The 17408-nt window shown below is 43.1% G+C and overlaps 8 protein-coding genes across 8 annotated transcripts; 3 read left to right on the forward strand and 5 right to left on the reverse strand.

The window, feature by feature from the left end:
* The first annotated feature begins 674 nt into the window (after nucleotides 1–674).
* BDB00DRAFT_827379 (uncharacterized protein) lies at nucleotides 675–3476 on the forward strand. The gene is made up of 5 exons (XM_053123795.1): nucleotides 675–1167; nucleotides 1301–1613; nucleotides 1809–2484; nucleotides 2607–3097; nucleotides 3186–3476. Exons 1-5 carry the CDS (start codon nucleotides 840–842, stop codon nucleotides 3370–3372), a joined length of 1995 nt encoding a protein of 664 aa, XP_052978879.1. The 5' UTR covers nucleotides 675–839; the 3' UTR covers nucleotides 3373–3476.
* Nucleotides 3477–3531: 55 nt separating this feature from the next.
* On the forward strand, nucleotides 3532–4079 carry BDB00DRAFT_765035 (uncharacterized protein; the record flags this gene model as incomplete). Its single annotated transcript, XM_053119489.1, has 2 exons — nucleotides 3532–3730; nucleotides 3832–4079. The coding sequence occupies 2 exons, from the start codon at nucleotides 3532–3534 to the stop codon at nucleotides 4077–4079; spliced, it is 447 nt and encodes a 148-aa protein (XP_052978880.1).
* A 430-nt stretch (nucleotides 4080–4509) lies between these two features.
* Nucleotides 4510–5050, reverse strand: BDB00DRAFT_788602 (uncharacterized protein; the record flags this gene model as incomplete). The annotated part of the gene is made up of 3 exons (XM_053120817.1): nucleotides 4510–4758; nucleotides 4861–4940; nucleotides 5011–5050. 3 exons carry the CDS (start codon nucleotides 5048–5050, stop codon nucleotides 4510–4512), a joined length of 369 nt encoding a protein of 122 aa, XP_052978881.1.
* A 759-nt stretch (nucleotides 5051–5809) lies between these two features.
* Nucleotides 5810–8321, reverse strand: BDB00DRAFT_788603 (uncharacterized protein; the record flags this gene model as incomplete). Its single annotated transcript, XM_053120818.1, has 8 exons — nucleotides 5810–5852; nucleotides 5985–6088; nucleotides 6611–6719; nucleotides 6942–6946; nucleotides 7160–7192; nucleotides 7827–7907; nucleotides 7964–8047; nucleotides 8241–8321. The coding sequence occupies 8 exons, from the start codon at nucleotides 8319–8321 to the stop codon at nucleotides 5810–5812; spliced, it is 540 nt and encodes a 179-aa protein (XP_052978882.1).
* A 178-nt stretch (nucleotides 8322–8499) lies between these two features.
* BDB00DRAFT_425683 (hemolysin-III related-domain-containing protein) lies at nucleotides 8500–10749 on the reverse strand. The gene is made up of 7 exons (XM_053117340.1): nucleotides 10251–10749; nucleotides 9868–10138; nucleotides 9677–9732; nucleotides 9479–9519; nucleotides 9264–9386; nucleotides 9013–9138; nucleotides 8500–8907 (listed from the first exon to the last, which is right to left on the reverse strand). Exons 1-7 carry the CDS (start codon nucleotides 10516–10518, stop codon nucleotides 8749–8751), a joined length of 1044 nt encoding a protein of 347 aa, XP_052978883.1. The 5' UTR covers nucleotides 10519–10749; the 3' UTR covers nucleotides 8500–8748.
* A 200-nt stretch (nucleotides 10750–10949) lies between these two features.
* Nucleotides 10950–13124, reverse strand: BDB00DRAFT_827407 (uncharacterized protein). The gene is made up of 7 exons (XM_053123796.1): nucleotides 13036–13124; nucleotides 12752–12939; nucleotides 12477–12668; nucleotides 12318–12396; nucleotides 12127–12233; nucleotides 11969–12045; nucleotides 10950–11886 (listed from the first exon to the last, which is right to left on the reverse strand). The coding sequence occupies exons 1-7, from the start codon at nucleotides 13070–13072 to the stop codon at nucleotides 11118–11120; spliced, it is 1449 nt and encodes a 482-aa protein (XP_052978884.1). The 5' UTR covers nucleotides 13073–13124; the 3' UTR covers nucleotides 10950–11117.
* A 1343-nt stretch (nucleotides 13125–14467) lies between these two features.
* On the forward strand, nucleotides 14468–15996 carry BDB00DRAFT_765040 (hemolysin-III related-domain-containing protein; the record flags this gene model as incomplete). The annotated part of the gene is made up of 6 exons (XM_053119490.1): nucleotides 14468–14706; nucleotides 14812–14941; nucleotides 15108–15254; nucleotides 15369–15690; nucleotides 15774–15874; nucleotides 15931–15996. 6 exons carry the CDS (start codon nucleotides 14468–14470, stop codon nucleotides 15994–15996), a joined length of 1005 nt encoding a protein of 334 aa, XP_052978885.1.
* Nucleotides 15997–16241: 245 nt separating this feature from the next.
* On the reverse strand, nucleotides 16242–16949 carry BDB00DRAFT_873197 (uncharacterized protein; the record flags this gene model as incomplete). The annotated part of the gene is made up of 1 exon (XM_053127061.1): nucleotides 16242–16949. One exon carries the CDS (start codon nucleotides 16947–16949, stop codon nucleotides 16242–16244), a length of 708 nt encoding a protein of 235 aa, XP_052978886.1.
* Between the last annotated feature and the right edge of the window lie 459 nt (nucleotides 16950–17408).

The raw sequence follows: 17408 nt of genomic DNA on the forward strand, positions 1-17408 counted from the left end.
TCATTTTGCAACCGTGCCGACAGTAACACATAACAATATCGCAAGTGGTATTAAAAAGTGCGCGTTACACCAAATGTCCCAGTGCAGCAATAAGTGCCTCCTTTATAATAATCGCAGCCAGCCCGAAGGGGCCCTAACATTATTCATGTCACTCAAGATAATTGTAGATGCGCTTATTACAGCGATATCGCAAATATTGTTATTAATATTATTATTAGAGTTAGAATTTGCCAAAGATCGGCGTCGATACTATGGCTCGTTTAATTCACTCGTGCGCCTTTTTTTACTCACCCTCTGTATAGAAACGCAGGGTCATTTATTGTCCTTGAAACCTTATCTCGAAAAAGTACAATGGGACGTCAAGCGCTTCTTTGTTGCTGTGATTCTATGATGCGTGCCAAGCCTTCTTGTTTTTGTCTCTGCAATCTCAAAACTATCAGGAGTACGCCGCTATTAGTAAGTAGTCCTTTTCAAAACAAAGAGTTTTATCTTCTGTGATTGTGATAGGTAATGCCTGGATAGATAGAACACAGCAGAAGAACACCCAGCTGTCAAGTTCGAAACACAAGCTCGTCTCTATCCAGCAGGTCCTTCTCGCAACATGATTGGATGACTTTCTACGCACTGTAAAATTTTTTAGAAAAAGACCATTTTCCTTAGCACTCCCTTTGACTCCCTCTCTTCTCTTCCACACATTTTCTTTTGAAGGAAAAAACCCTCTCTCTCTCTCTTTTTTTTTCTTTCTCTTCAAAAGGGCTTGCCTCCAAAACAAATATATAAAAAAACCTACAAAAAAAAACTGAAAATATTTATAAAAAAACTTATAAATTTTAACGATCATGTCTTCTCCCGTTGCTGCCGTTGCGAACCCTACTCCTGCCGAAGCTCAGGCCGGTACTCAACAATTGTCTGCTGAACAACAACAGCAGATCGCTCAGGCCCAGGCTACTCCGGCACCTGCTGCTGGTTCTACCAACCCTGCTGTCGCCGCTCCTTCGCCATCGGCTTCGCTTTACGTCGGTGAACTCGATCCTTCTGTCACCGAAGCCATGCTTTTCGAAATGTTCAACATGGTCGGTCCTGTTGCCAGCATCCGTGTCTGCCGTGATGCCGTCACCCGTCGCAGCTTGGGCTATGCTTATGTCAACTATCACAACATTGTCGATGGTAAGTAAACAAAGGAAGGGGGACATTCAGTGCTTTTATTTGTATATGTCCAGGTTCTCGTCGTTGTTTTGTCGGTGGTGGTGATGGATAAGTAATGGTTGAGGACTCAACGAAATTCTTGGTGGTTTTGAAGGTGAACGTGCTTTGGAAAGCTTGAACTACACTTTGGTCAAGGGCAGACCCTGTCGTATCATGTGGTCGCAGCGTGATCCTTCGCTTCGCAAGACCGGTTCGGGCAACGTCTTCATCAAGAACCTTGATCCCTCCATCGATAACAAGGCTCTTCATGATACCTTTTCTGCCTTTGGTAACATCTTGTCATGCAAGATCGCCTTGGATGAGACTGGTAGCTCCAAGGGCTACGGTTTCGTTCACTACGAGACTGACGAGGCTGCCGTCAGTGCGATCAAGCACGTCAACGGCATGTTGTTGAACGACAAGAAGGTGTAAGTAAATTGTTTTACTGAGTTTACTTCATAATATATGGGGCTATGCATGTGTGATGTATGAAGATCTCAGCAGAGATTCAAAGAAAATTAAGGAGAAGAGAAGCAAGTGGGGAGGAGTTGTGTTTCTTAATTGGAATGTTCTGTGTGTATCTCAAAAAAAGATGATGGTGATTAATTTGAATTTTTCTTTAGCTTTGTCGGTCACCACGTCCCTCGCAAGGAACGTCAGGCTAAGATTGAGGAACTCAAAGCCAAGTTCACCAACGTGTACGTCAAGAACTTGGACACTGAAGTTTCGGACAAGGAGGTTGAGGAAATGTTTGGCAAGTTCGGCCCCATCACCTCGGCCGTGATCCAAAAGGACGAGGAAGGCAAGTCCAAGGGCTTTGGTTTCGTCAACTTTGAGAACTTTGAGGATGCCCGCAAGGCTGTCGCGGAATTGCACGAGAAGGAACACAAGGGCAAGGTGTTGTTTGTTTCTCGTGCGCAGAAGAAGGCTGAGCGTGAGGAAGAATTGAGAAGACAGTACGAGCAGGCCAAGTTGGAGAAGCTTGCCAAGTACCAGGGCGTCAACTTGTATGTCAAGAACCTCGACGATGACATTGATGATGAAAAGTTGCGCCAGGAGTTCTCGGTCTACGGTGTCATTACCTCTGCCAAGGTGATGCGCGATGACAAGGCTAACAGCAAGGGCTTTGGCTTTGTCTGCTTCTCCGAGCCCGATGAGGCCACCCGTGCCATCACTGAGGCCAACGGCCGTATGATTGGCTCCAAGCCTATCTACGTTGCCTTGGCTCAGCGTAAGGAGGTCCGTCGTAGCCAGTTGGAGGCCCAGATGGCCCAGCGCAACCAGATGCGCATGCAGCAGGTAATGTGATTGTTGCTGTTGTTGTGTTTGGTGGATTGGGATATGTTGTTTGTTGGATAAGCACGTTGTTGTCAGGAGAATCATTGTGGCCAACAATTGTCATGCTCTGAACATGCATTTAGGCTGTTCCCATCCCCGGTGGTCCTGGTTACATGCCCGGCGCCCCCATGTTCTATGCTCCCCCCAACGGTTTCATGCCTCAAGGCCAGCGTCCCGTGTTCCCACCTAACGGTCTGATGCCCCGTCCTCGTTGGGCTCCTCAGCCCCAGCAGGGCCAGCAGATGCCTGTGCCTGGCTATCCCCAGGGTCCTCAAGGCTTCTCGCCCAACAACATGCAAGGCCGTCCTCCTCGCCAGCCCCGTCCTGCTCGTGGCGGCGCTGCTAACCAGGCTGGTGGCCGTGCGCAAGCTGCTGGCCAGCGCAAGTTCTCGTCGCAAGGCCGCGGTAACGCCTCTGCTGCCACCGCCACTACCAACGGCACTGCTGCTCCTCAAGAACAGCAGCAGCAGCAACAACAACAGGCTAACGGCAACACTTTGACTGCTGCTTCTTTGGCCAATGCTACCCCTGAAGTTCAGAAGCAGATGCTTGGTGAGCGTTTGTACCCATTGATGTAAGTGCAGTATTATCTTTCTGGCTGTTGCTGCGTGGTTATAGAAGAGGAAGAGATGGTTAATTAGAGCTTGTGTTTATTATTGTAGCCACGCTTCGCAGCCCGATTACTCGGGAAAGATCACCGGTATGCTTTTGGAGATGGACAACAGCGAGCTTTTGAACCTGTTGGAGGACCAAACTGCTTTGGATGCCAAGATCAGTGAAGCCATGGAAGTCTTGAAGGCTCACTTGGCTGGCGCCGAAGACGAAAAGGCTGAAGCTACCAAGGCTTAAATGGTTTTTTGTATAAAAAAAAATGCAGCCCTAATTCGAAAAAAATACTACACATACATATTTTTTTTCCCCTTGAGAGACTGAGAGAATCTTTTTTTCTTCCCCTTTTATATATTTATTATATAAAAATATAAAAAGAAAGAACAAATCAACAAAAATATGTCTTTTCCTGTCACTTGTTTCGTACTGTTGCGACGGCGTTTGTTTTCAACAACTCAAAAGCTAGGGCTGCAACCATGGTCATACAATGATGCTTCGAATTGGATCAACAAATTCAACAAGGATAAGATTCCTCAAGATCAACTGCGCATTCTGTTTAGTCGTAGTAGTGGTCCTGGCGGTCAGAATGTCAACAAAGGTAAAACCTTACTTTTCCTGTCATGTCCCTGACATAATACGTGGCCATTCCCTCAGTGTATGCGCATATGCAAATGATTATTTTGTTTTGCGGGGAGAGAGTCAGTACAAAGGTAGATATGCGACTGCGCCTAAACAAGAAGGACAGTGATGAATGGCTTCCTAGCTACGCCATCGACAAGCTCAAACTAAACAAATCGAACGAATTGGTCGTGACGTCGGATCGGACGCGTTCACAAGCAAAGAATATTCAAGAATGTTATGACAAATTGGTCGATACCATCAAATCAGCAGTGGCGGTGCCCAAAGATCCTGATCAGGCAAGTCTGGATCGTCTTGCTGCCATGTGAGTTTTTTACTACTGCAATCTCTTTTTCTCCCGATCATTTTGTTATTCAACTAATAAGATCCATTCTGATAGTCGAGGAGAAGGCAATAAACGACGTAAGGAAAATAAGAAACGACACTCGGATAAGAAGTCGAGTCGACGGTGGAAGGGTAATGATTATTAAATAAATGTATACATACCGTTCTACTACAGTCATAATAGTCCATTGAATCCGGTTAATGTGTCTCGTTGTTTGTCAATGAGCCTGGTGACCATTGATGGTAATCACATTTTACTCCATGCATAAAACAGTCTGCCACTGACTAGACAGAAAAAGCAGGCACAAACATGATGATCCGAGAAGCAGGTAGATCCCGTTTCCTAGCCAACGCTATCCAAACAACCATTGTTCCTTTTCATCTTCCCTTTTGTAAAATGTAAGCATATTTATTTCAAAGCAAAAGAGCTGCCCAACCAGCCATCATTGCCAAACCTCCCAGAGGTGTTACTGGACCAAGGAATCTCAGTTGTTCACGCTTCTTCAACGTTAAAATATAAATGGAGCCGCTGAAAGCAATCGTGCCACCCAGCATTAATGGTGCTACTGCTGGGTGAATGCGTCGAACAGCCGGTGGGATGGACGAAATGGAAACCAATGCAACGGCGTGCAAAAGTTGATAATGAGCTGCCATGCTCCAGTTCTAAACGTATTTTTTTTATATGTTTGAGTTGAAAATGGAAAACGAAAATAGTCTGTTGCTTTATGCAAGAATGATTGAAGGAGTGGGTGGTCAAGTGTATACCTTGAGCTTGGTGGCATCATCGCCAACGTACTTGGCGAGACCATGTGTACCAAACGCGCCCAAACCAACGGCAGTGAGTCCTAAGCCAATACATTAAAATACAAGTACGAGGGACACAGTTCGCTGACCATTGTTGTTTTAGCTATTTACCAAGTATGCTTCCTGCTTTGAAGTAAAAGTTGCTTGCCATGCTTATAGGGCCTGTGTGTGTAAAAGAAGTGCAAGCACAAACCAGAAGAGGTTAAATCTGATAAAAAGTGGCGCGACCGCCTGACGGTGCGCGGTATTTCGGCTCGTTCCGGACTTTTTCAGCACCTTTATTTGTGGCGGCCGAAATAGCCCGCATGAATCTGTGTTCTTGGTAAGCAATTTTCATGACGATCGGTTTGACCTAGCTTTGATAAATGGACCTGTGTTTTTATAATATGATATCATTCAATGACGTGTAAACGTGTTAGAAAGCATCAATGCTAGTTGACTAGGCGTCAGCGGTAATCCTGTTCGTCGACGATCGACTGTGAAGAGCGAACTGAAAAAAGTCTCTCTCGAAAATAGTAATAGCCATCAAAAACCAACGCAAAAAGGTCTCAATACGATCTACACAACGCTTATCAACATTTATTTTATTAGCGAATGTTTGTTCAGCAAGTGCAGTACAGCACATATACCAACGGCTTTGTAGTAATCCCCGTCTTTCCTAATTACTGGAAAACGACTATATTGAAGCAATGTGAAGTTGTATCCCACTTAATACCACATGTTTAACAGCAACATAATACTTTTGCTCGGAAAAACTGAAGTCAAGGGTTGATGCTGCCTCGCCTAAAGAAATGTATCTACAGTGATACCGCCAAAACAGTTTCTCTTCTTTTACATATTATGAAATTAGATGACTCATTGGCGTCAGACCCACCGACCAAGAGGTACCCTTTTTTCAAGGATCCAGAAATCAAGCGAAGCGATACTGTTCTGCTGCCGTGATGTTCAGGCAGCTGTACAGAAACAGCAAGTGCCAAATCTGACTGACTTTCTGGTACAGGTGGCTTGTCGCCAAATATACGTGTATTTGGAGCCTCCATTATCATTGCTGGATGCTGCTTGCTATACTTGTGCAGGTGACATACACGGATCTTCCGTTGACGTCGACAACACCGTTCATTGTACCTAGAAAAGCTCCTTCGTCAGGTTCAAAAGACCAATCGGCGCTATGCGCCCCAGCAGCTCCAGTCTACGACGATAAACCATACACCTGCGTCGCATCTCCGGTCATCCGTTCCTCTCCAAGGCGCAGGATAGATGGATCTTTTTGCGCCAGGTGACCGTAAAATTGGACCATCAAGTCTTGCACAGGTTGCCCTTGATCAATGGATGTCCGGGAAAAAGATCCGCAAGCGTAAATACTCGGTCGTGCTCTTCGCTGCTCGTCCGCGCATGTGCGTGCTTGAGAACGTCGCCAGCATTCCATCGTGTTGCTGGCGGTGGTTTACACAGATCATCAATCATTCCACAGTCACCCTGAATACACCAGTAATGTGTGTCGCGGTGTTTTTTTTTCTAAGGTGGCCTTGATTACTGCACGTTTGGTCATGCCAACTGTATTTGATGTTGATATTTTGCATACTTGTTGAGTGATGCCTTGAAACTCAACGAATGTAACCTTGCGGCGGATGCGTGTTCGCCCTCTAAATTATTTCTGTACTGTCTAGACTGAGAAGATATGATAATCCTGTGTTTGCGTTGATCGACGTACTTTGGTCTTACCGGTGTCCTTGTTTACTACTGTATCTTGTCTCCGGATTGAGCCCAAGAATGATAGCGCACAGTATTTTCTCACTCGGTTGCCGAGGAGCCCGAACCACCTTTGTATCTGTTGTGCGAACGAACCAAGTAGGAGTAAATGCTGGTTTCGATAGCCCTTTTAGTGTTCTTCGCGATGGTACAATTTGACGATCAACATGGTTCCCAACTTAGTGGCCGACCCATTGACTTAGTCTCGTAAGTGATATACATCCTTTATACACCATCGAAGCTCAATTGTATAAGTTAAATAAGTTTAAGAAGTTTTATACCCATATCTTTACCTCGACTATTGACAGTGTTAATGTGTGCGGTGATACTGATACAGTATACTGTAGTTGACAATTGTGATACCTGGAAGTAATATGAGTATGTAGAGTTTTTATCTTAAAATAAGTGATGTGGACTCGTGTGACTATTGCTTGAATGTGATAAATGATAAGCGAACAGGTTGTTCTATATATGTGTGCTGGGCTTGCGACACTGGCGCAGGTGTACATACCTTGACAGTATAAGAGCCTGTAGTTTTCCACAGCTAAATATAGTTGACAACGGTAATGCGCAATATCTACATCAAAGCACACTTCGCATTGAATATAATAGCTATATATATGTGACTAACACTAAATTTTTTGGTGAAAGGAAAGCATACTAGCTTTGCCTCTTTGATTGTCGTTTTCTGCAACAGCACATAGTGTTCCAAGTCTGAAAAACAGCTGCAATAAAGACAATAGCGGGGAGCATTAAAGTTGTATGAGCACTGATGAAGTATCTCCAAAACGTGTTTCAAAACTTGAAGAGTTTCCAAAATACGGGCGGCGACTACACTACATCTGGTGAGAAAACAAAGATAAAGGTTATTATCATACATTAAGAGATGTGATTTAGATACAGCCATCGTTGAATCAGTTGAGAGCAAACGTGTGGATTACATGTTGAAAGTGTGAAAAAAGTTTCGTTCCAATTCGTTCGATAAAATGATAGTAAATGCCAGATTAAAAAGGAGAACTTCCATGTCAACAGTGAATTTGATGCAAGCTTCTATTGGGGAGAAGAAGGAGGCGACCCTTGCAGCATGTATAAAGCGCCAATTGGCTTTAGTCCGTTTTCTTTTACGAACTTGAAAGTATCAAACTCGGTGTCTCCGATGGCTGAAACACTTGATTAACCTGAGGTTGCTCATACACTGCAAAGATATAGCGATGAATCCCTGAACCTGCAGGCGGAGCTGGTGGTACATAAGAGGAATACTGGTGCATAGGATTGTCAATATCCAACTAGCCATGTCACCGTCAATGTTGGTTACCATCCAGTGAAGATATGGTGACGATCCCTCAATGGCATCAGGGTCGAGCTTATCACTTTGCGGATTCGGATAAAGACGTTGCTTCTTTTTTATAATATTTCGTACATAGCAACACGTCTCATTTTTGGATACGTACCAACATTAAAGTGTTTTGTGATTAATCATTGGTTTTTGAAAATTATATTATAGGAGCTTCTTCCGTTTCTTCATAAAGTGTAATGTCACCCATTTCCAATTGTTTTCCGATCATAGAATAAGAGACACGTAATTCGCTTACCGGATCGAAATCACCAAGGACTAGATATACACGTTGATTACGGTGACATCGAAAATTGTGTTTCATGGTACCATTAGGCATATATACAATATTGTACAGTAATCGTCGGTTTCTGTAACAAATACAAACAATTGATATCATATGCCGTCAGGGATAACGCCTGCTTTTTCAAGTTCAGCTTTGGTGGCAGCACCATTGAGAGAATAAGGGGAGCCGCAAGCGTTAATATGGAAAAGAACAGCCAATTACTGTAAATGCCTAGAAACAAGCTCCTATATATATTTTCATCATTGTTATACATGTATGCAATCCCCTTCCTCTCATCTCTGCACTGAAGGCGTATTTTGTTTGGAAACTTTATTATTTCTTCGTTTTTGTTGCCATTGGATTCTTGTGCTATGTATACGTTCTACAGCGTTGTTGTAAATGTACACGAAAACGATACTACGTAGTAGTGTCTACTTAATTTAGCCAACAAAAGGATGTGTCGCTTTTGCAATACATGTCGTTAGAAGTATTTGTCAGTAACCGATAATGTAGTTGCAGTACTACAATATTGCTCGTAGGCTCCTTCCGCACCCCAGAATTCCCGTGCTTGAACCATTGCAAAATAGTAAGCGATCATTGCACAGAGACAAAGTATGTGAAATATAGTGTGGGACTGAAACTACATTACATCATTAGCATTACAAAGCAAAATAAATTAATCTTACCGGTCTCTTTTTTGACAGTTTACGTTATGTGCTACAGGTAGACAAAATAGAATACATACCCAGATATCGCAACGACCCGGAAACGATCTCTCTGGCCATCTAAGTCCAAAGACCAACGCTCCTGAAACATAGAAAAAGGACGTGATAAAGATGCGGCCAAGTCCTATCTCGAACATCATGTCGGTCTATATAGTAGTACGGATCACATACAACGACAGAAACATACATCTTGTCAATAGGCTGCCTCTTTTTTTCTCTCCTTGAAAATAGGACAAGACTACTACATGATGCATTATGCAGCCCCACTTACGCCATGAAGGAGACCAGCGTGAACAAAGCCAGTAACTCCAGCAAAACCGACAAAGACAAAGGTAATGGTACGCATCCACATATATTCCTCAGCTTGGAATCGTGGTATAACCAGCATGGCCGCCTAATGTAATTTTTTGTTAAGTCTTAATAAGTAGCACAAAATCAGCACCACCATCGAGCTTAATAAGAAATCGTTATAATAGCTATTCTCACCGCAGTTCCACAGACAACCAGATATGTGAAAATATAAAAAGCTATATGTGAGGGAAAACCAGTTCGCGTTGTTAGTCTCCTATATGTGGCAGGTGTTGGTGCTATATGCATTTATGCAGAAGATCGCAACTATGATGCTTCTGTTAACGAAGATACCGGAGAAGAAAGGGGGATATATATGCTATAAAAAATACTTACTTTGAAGATGAGGCTCGCAATAAAAATAGTAATGATAAACAAGGAGCCAGCTTCCACTATTATCATGATCATTCATAATTAACATTCCATTAAAAAAAGACGTGGTGTGGCCAGGATTCGAAAAGAAGGCGGAAAGTTATTTGTAAAAGGGTCGCATCAATGTTGATATGATAATTAAACGAAAACCTTACATATTGTTAAAGATGATACCAAGGTAATCAATTGAGTTACATGCGACCGATACGCTTTTGGAATGACATGCGAAAATGTGATAAACACAGCTGCAGGCAAGGCAGCCTGAACCAAATATGAAATAAGTAAACAAGAGCAGATCGGCTGTGGTTCCTACTGAGAAGATAGATTCGCCGGCATGTTTATCATTCCATTCGCCTTGCCAGTATAAGAATCGGCCAAGGTAGCATAGGATACCGATTAAACCAAGAAGATGAGTCCATATATTTACTTGTTATATACGTGATTGAAAGTAGAAGGTGGTAAATTAGTTGGCATTATATGTCAATCAGAATAATGCTAAAATGATATCGTGCACACTGTTGTTCTTTTGCCTACTTACGCGTCTCGTTGTGCCATTCCAATACGCTTTTAACACACGTCCAATAATTGCTATTGGGTGGCCGATATGAACCGAGTATATACGGGTTGAATCTCATCCATTCAGGGATTTCTGACCAGGTCAAAAGACGACGCTGGCCGTTATTATAAGTTTTTTGCTCCTTGAGGCAAGATCGATGGTTTGATGACGACTGGTAATCTCGCCGTGTGGTGCTGTCATCTTTCTCTGTTAGGAGCGGTCTAAACCCTTCTTGTTTGTTGTTGCTCATGAATTTTAATGATGAAGGAAACAAAAAGAGAAAGAAAAAGTGTGCGTCGTTTAGTTTGCGTTTCTCTATATACACACCTTGCTTAGCTGCTGCTTCAAAATCATGTGTTCATCATGTACGTACGCGTCCTCGCGGCATTTTTTGCAAGGAGTAGTTCTGCACTAGAAGAGTCCCCCGCTTTTTTTTTTTACTTGCAAGTATTCTATTTCTTGGTAAAAATGGACCGGAAAAGAGAAGATATACAGTAGACCGGTTCCTATCGAGTACAGTATTTGTTTGTGGCGTAAACTTGTGTGTGAGTGATTAAGGGGTTGATGGCAAGTTTCAACAGGGTGCCTAACAGCATGTCTAATAATGGACGACAATTAGTTCATCATGAGCGGTTAATGAGCGCGTTTTCATATAGTATCTTTCGACCAGTGAAGAAGCCTTTTCTTATTGCACAGAGGTATAATAACAGAATCTTTTATTGGAACTACGTATACCGTTGGTATAAAGATAAGGCATTGATTTGATTTAAAAAAAAATAAGAGCATGTGATGGGATGACCAAGGTCGGCAGACTTTTGATGGAGCGGAGGGAGGGTGAACCAAATTTTCCTAGGTTGTGAACTTTTCGTAAAAGCTAGTGAACCACTCCTGCATAGCACGGAATGATAGGGCTACGAAGCTTTCGTTGATATCGTTGCTGTTACTACTACCATTAATCGCTTGTGGCACCACCACATCTGGTTCAGACCTTTTCTGCTTTTTCTTATTACTACTACTCGACATACTCACCGCGTCACCACCATCGCCCATCTTGCGTTTTGTTCCGGCTGCCTTTCTTTCATCAAAGCGTGTCGTGATCGAATCAATGTGCTTATTGACAATTTCACGATCCATACCACCTGCTGACGAAGAGAAAGAGAAAGAGGGAGCAGAGGCCTTAACCCTATCAATCGCATCACGTCGAGGATCATATATTTGTCGCCCAACACGAGCTACTCGATGACGACCTGGTTTTGCGAATGAATTGTCGGAAGGACCTATACCTACCTCCTCAATCTCTTCTGCTTTCTCAGTGGTAGGGTCTGTAGTAAACCAGAGCCCTGTATTTAGGTGCAACGCTGGAGATGATGACGATGACGGTAATGCGGCGTTTCGCTGCTGGAACCGCACTGGTGTATTGGTTAACTGCCGATGTCTTGATCCCAGCTGTTGCTGGGGTGCAAATCCTGATTTTTTCATTCTTGGTATTTTTGCAGCACTAGGAGTAGCCGTAGCAGTAGTAGAGTTACCAGTAGTAGCTGTTGTTGTAACTTGCGAGGCTCCTTTTTGGGTTGACACAGAAGAAACTTTTAGCTCCTTGATTGAGCTGTAAAAATTTCTATTGTCCATGGTTTATAAAAAGACGGTCTCAGTTATCATACAGTCGCGAAAGAAGAAAGAAAAGAATGACGGCTACTTACCTTATGAATCGCGCATCTTCCGCCAAAATTGAGGCATAACCTTGCAATAGCTTGGCACGCTCTGTAACGCATTCAGCCTATAGTATATAATGTCAGTGTTTCTTCGTAAGTAATGTCACCCGCACCTTCTCATATTAGTGGTTATAACGATATAATACCGCTTGAATAAATCCTTTTCTGCTTTCAGCCGTGGCACGCAAAGACGCCATCAAAGGTCTAATAACTTCCAGTTGTGCTGGTTCAAGGGATCCCTCTTCGTTGAGATCTAAAAGGCAGTCTTTGTTAGTTTTTCTTCTTTCTCTATTTTTTTTCGTCTTATTGGGGATAAGAATAAAAGAAAATACTCAACAGGTTATCAACTTGGGATTGGACATGACGAAGGTGATTGATCGACTAGGCTCAAAATGTGTCAAAACGGCTGACAAGGCCTAAAAAAAGAAAGAAGAGTGTGTATGTGTTAGCTCAAAGGCAAAAAATAAAAGGCCTACGATTATTATTCTGTGCTTACCAGGCAGTCACCGTAAATGGTGTGGTGTTCATAGATTTCGGGTTTCGTTGGGAAACTGCAGACCAGGGGCTCGTATCGATCGTCAGCAAAACTGACGCCGAACCCACCAGATACCGCAGCAGGGTTTGGATTCTCGGAAACACCAATGACTGCAACGATGTCTGTGTGGACAAGGGGAATACAGGTTCTATACTGTTGATGTTTTAAAAGAGAAAGAGAAAGAAAGAAAAAACGTTGGCACAGTGAAGGGAGCGCACAGCAAAAACGGTACTTACACATGGCACCGTGGGGCTTTCCAGCTCTTCAAACAGGTCCATTTTCTGAGTGCAAGGTTGTTTTCTCAAACGAGTGCGCAGAGTTGAACGTAGTTCTTCCAGAGCATGTTCCTGCTTGATTAGGTTTTTTGGATTTTTTTGGTTGTTTTGTTCTTGTTGTCGTCGTCTTGGCGCTAAATCCACCACAACTTGAATTGGATAGTCATCACAAAAATCAATATTTAGCTTCTCTTCCTCTTTCAATTGACAAAATAATAGAATAGTCTACTTGGTGCTTCACTTACCATGGCTACGAGCCTGGTTACTACTATTGACGGTCATTTGGGTGAGAGAAGCTACTTGAGAATCAAAGAAAAAGAGGGAGGAGAATGAGAGCGAAAGCGATTTTGCAAGTGGCGGCTTTTTAAAAAAAATAGTTTAACATAATGCTGCGCGACCGAGCAACAGCTGACGACGCCCTCAACAAAACCAGTGCCATGCCTGTTTCACCAAACAACGCGTATTGACCGTCGAGCTGTATTGCCCGCATTGAAACTTTTTTTTTATTGAAGCTTTGCGTGTATGCGACTTAGATGATACTTCTTATATAACTTGCACATATACTTCTATTAAACAAAGTAAGACATTTTTGTTTCAGAAGGTCCGCAGGATTGAGAGATGATATATGACAACGAACAATACAGTGATATATAGACTCGTGCAAGAGAATGTATCATAAAACAGGCTACAATCAATCCAAAGTGATACCCACAGTCGTTTCCGAATAAGATAGTATGTCCTTTAGTGTATTCCCTCTCAAAAAAGCGAGGGTCCACCGTCGCTTATCATTATGTAGGATGATTATGCAACAGCTCTTTTATATGACGGTGTTGCGATATACAACTAAGAACAGTCTGGGCCAGCTTTTCTTTTCATTTTTGCACGAGTAAAGCACCACGTTAGTGAAGCGTGGCTGGTCGCGGAAGCAGAAACGCACGTGGAAAGAATAATAAGCTGCTGTTATTTTACGTATATGGTCTAATCAGATGCTGTCATGAGCATGACTGTACTTGTTGCTACTGCGATCACGAGAAAGCAAAAAAGAGTCAAAAGAGAATTGCCATGGTTGGCAACATCTTGACAACAACTAGATGGAACTGTAGTCTTTGTTGGACGATAAATGACGACACAACGATAGAAGTAAAATAGCTTCTTGAAATTGCCTGTTTCTGCCCCAAAAATCCATGTGACAGCGGGTTCTGTGTTTCTGCATCGGGATCCGTGGATGCGCAGTGGATGGGGGTGGAGTGGAGGAGGGGGATTTATTTAGGACGATCCTCGCGCTCTTTTCGTTCTGGGCGGAAACCCCGTTGAGTGAAACCTAAAAGCGCAACTCCCCTTGTTCTTCTTGCACTTTTCTCTTTTTCTTCGTTTCTAATTACTGCTACCTTCTCTCTTTCTCTCTTTCTCTTTGCATCTGTTACTACGTTCCTTTAACCGTGGTGTGTGTAGTGTCCCTTCGATCCACGTATATATACAAGAAACACGCCTGATCCGGGTTGGGAGCGAAAACACTACACTTCATCCATAATAGCACTTCTCGCACACCATTGTTACATTATACAAGAAAAAAACATGGGCAGCACTCAGCAGCAGCATTCAAGACGGCACTCCCAGTCGGTGGCCATGTCTACAGCATCATCAATCGGTTCGTCACTGACAGTCCCCCACAACCGCATGCGATCCCACTCGACGTCGTCATGCACACCGACGATTGCTGCTTCACTGTTTGCGTCTGTAAACTCGAAGATACGGGAGATCGAGGACGCCGACTCGAGCGGATTCCTGCGTTATGTGGATGGCCAGGTGCAGGAGACCTGGGATACGGCCAAGGCAGCTGTTGTGGGTGCGCAACGACTGCTCCAGTTCCATGAACTGCCAAAAGAATGGCAAGAAAATGAATATGTTTTGTCTGGGTAAGAAACTCTTTCTTGATCTCGCCCCAAAATCTTTCTCACCCCGTGCCACAATATTCAACCGGGCTTATTGCGGGGGTTCTTGCCACTAAATATAATTTCTAGCTATCGATTCTGCGAAAGCACACATCAATGCTTGAAATCCATCTTTAGACTTCATAATGAAACCTTGAATATCTGGAGCCATCTACTAGGATTCATCTTTTTTTCCTTCTTGAGCGTCTTTTCATTCAACGTAAGTTGTTGTGCTGATTTAGCGACATGATGTCCGATCATTACCCCTTCTTTTATAATTATGCTGCCTACTGCAGCTGCTGCTGATGGCGGATGAATGCGTAGTATGTTTTATCAGAAAAAGACGTTAAATAACGAAATTTGTTATTTTTTTCTTGTGTCTGTAGCGGCATTTCCCCGAGGCCAGCATGAATGATCGCATCATCTTCATGACGTTCTGTGTATCTGCATTAAAATGTTTATTTTGTTCTTCTGTTTATCATACTTTTATCTGTCACTCACGCCACCAAGTCAAGGCATTCACAGCCACACTGGTAAAGCCTCTCCCTTTCTCTTTTTTCTCCTTCTTTTCTGCAAGGATCAACAAGGAACTTGACCTTGTTTTTTTTCATGTTGCTCAACTACTTATTCCCGTGCATTTAAAAAAGGATTATATCGGCATTTCCATTCTCATCACTGCATCCGTCCTTGTCACCGAGTACTATGGCTTCTATTGCCAAACCATCCCCAGATTCCGCTACATGATTTTTACCACCGTCGTCGGCAGCTCAGGTGTCGTCATGCCCTTCTTCAAGCGATGGGATACTAAAGCATGGCGTCCCTTGCGCATCAGCGTGTTCCTATCCATGGCATTCTCCAGCATCGTGCCCGTGTTACACCTTATCTCTATCAACGGCGTCATGCAATCGTTCTCATTCTTCCATTTGGCGGCCGTCAGTGTCTCCATGTATCTGCTAGGTGTTGTTATTTGTAAGTGTGTAGCACCCAGCAACAGCAACAAGGGCATAAAGTAGAGTGGATCATGTAGCTTACAATGCTTTATAATTATCAAGACGTCAAGCGATGGCCTGAAAAGCAGTTTCCCGGCAAATTTGACTTTGCAGGAATGACAAGCCATGCGATCTGGCATGTGTTCGTGTGCCTTGGAATTTATGTAAGTTTATTTGATAATTATACCGGTATAATCTTGTGTTCTCATCATGTGAATAGTTCCACTATCTTGCATCACTGCATTTCTATGCCCAACGGTTTGCTTACGGTTGCATGGCTGCATGAAAAGTCGTTGTTTTCTTTTACCATAAAGATTGAGCAGGCTCAAGATATTATATATATTTACATTACAGAAAAAATAATTACTTCTTCCCTCTCATCCTCCCCTTGTTCTAGCTCGCTCTCCTCCAAAAACGAACAAAAATCTCCCATACCCGACATATACCTAGCAAGAATAATGAACTTGTAAAGAAAAAAAGGAAAGAAAAAATAATGCAATATGTGTAATAAGCGGTGGCCGGTGTCATTGTTTACGGCTTTGTTGCTGTTGTTGTTTGTGTCGCCTTGCCGCCAATGCACCCAATCATACTGTCCACATGATCCAGAAATAGCTGTAATTCTTTGAAATAAGCGGGATCAACGGGCTGCTGCTGCAGGTCATCATCACCCTCTTCTTCAGATATCGTCAATCCTGGCGAAACCTCTGGATCTATACCCACTACTGAGCGTAACCATATCCGCGCACGGCCTATACTGGGTGGATGAGGTGCAAACAGTGACGGTGGCAATGTAACCTCCATAGTACTGTTAGCTCCAATGTTGTTGTTATTGCGGTTACGGGAAAAGGTAGCTTTGGTGGGAGGCGAGTATAACAAATGGTCTTGTTGAACTTTTAGCAATTTGTCGAGCAATAGCGTCACTTGGCAGATGTGTTCTTGATAATGCTCGGCCATGGTTTGAATGGATTGTATGATATTGTCGTGATCAAAGTGCTGGGCGAGAAAGACTGAGCCGTCCAATGCAATTGTTATCTTGACAACAGTGAGCTGCTTCTTCTTTGGGCTGTTATTGCGTTTATTGATATTATTCTTGTTGAACGATACAGGTCGACGCACAAGACCGCCAGGTGCTCGTGTTGTTGAAGAAGAATGGACAAGGAGGTCGCACATGCCTTTGCTTTTTTCATGGTAAAGAAACTTTTGTTGTTGTTGCTGTTGTCGTCGTCCGTCTGTAGCCATTATTTATCAAAGTAGGTGGGGTATATTTTAATGAAAAAAGGAAGAAAAAAAAGTATGAAAGAACGAGGGAAATTGATGCATTGCACCAAATCGCCTGACAAAAATTTGATTGGCTCACGAAAACAATTGTGTGATCAAGTGTACTGATAACCCAACTTGATTTTCCCCAATAAAGTAAAACTGTTGGTTCTTGTTCCCTTGAATGAGCTCTCTTCACTGGTCCTGTTACAAAATCGAGCCTTGGTGAATTTCTAATGTACATCCATGTATCTTCCAGCGCTATCGCTATGGGCTATTTAGCGAAGGAACTGTCTACTTTGTATATCATGCAGCTTTCTAGAGCTTCTTGTCTTCTTCATGCTAATTATAAAGGTGGTCTACACTGCCTTACATAGCTTGATGCATACAGGCCAGTTCGTTTTGGAATATTTTTTTGCCTCAGTCTATCTCGTGCCTAAC

This window comes from Zychaea mexicana, assembly GCF_025766255.1.
Source record: "Zychaea mexicana strain RSA 1403 chromosome Unknown BDB00scaffold_45, whole genome shotgun sequence".
Classification (NCBI taxonomy): Eukaryota; Fungi; Mucoromycota; class Mucoromycetes; order Mucorales; family Lichtheimiaceae; genus Zychaea; species Zychaea mexicana.

Coding starts and splice junctions, on each gene's coding strand:
- BDB00DRAFT_425683 (XM_053117340.1), bottom strand. CDS start 10,518: ATGAGCAACAACAAACAAGAAGGGTTTAGACCGCTCCTAACAGAGAAA. Junction 10,139..10,250: donor GGAATGGCACAACGAGACGC/GTAAGTAGGCAA, acceptor GTATATAACAAG/TAAATATATGGACTCATCTT. Junction 9,520..9,676: donor TTGCGAGCCTCATCTTCAAA/GTAAGTATTTTT, acceptor CCTCACATATAG/CTTTTTATATTTTCACATAT.
- BDB00DRAFT_827407 (XM_053123796.1), bottom strand. CDS start 13,072: ATGACCGTCAATAGTAGTAACCAGGCTCGTAGCCATG. Junction 12,669..12,751: donor AAAGCCCCACGGTGCCATGT/GTAAGTACCGTT, acceptor AAACATCAACAG/TATAGAACCTGTATTCCCCT. Junction 12,397..12,476: donor CCATTTACGGTGACTGCCTG/GTAAGCACAGAA, acceptor TTCTTTTTTTAG/GCCTTGTCAGCCGTTTTGAC.
- BDB00DRAFT_827379 (XM_053123795.1), top strand. CDS start 840: ATGTCTTCTCCCGTTGCTGCCGTTGCGAACCCTACTCCTGCCGAAGCT. Junction 2,485..2,606: donor ACCAGATGCGCATGCAGCAG/GTAATGTGATTG, acceptor ACATGCATTTAG/GCTGTTCCCATCCCCGGTGG. Junction 3,098..3,185: donor GAGCGTTTGTACCCATTGAT/GTAAGTGCAGTA, acceptor TTATTATTGTAG/CCACGCTTCGCAGCCCGATT.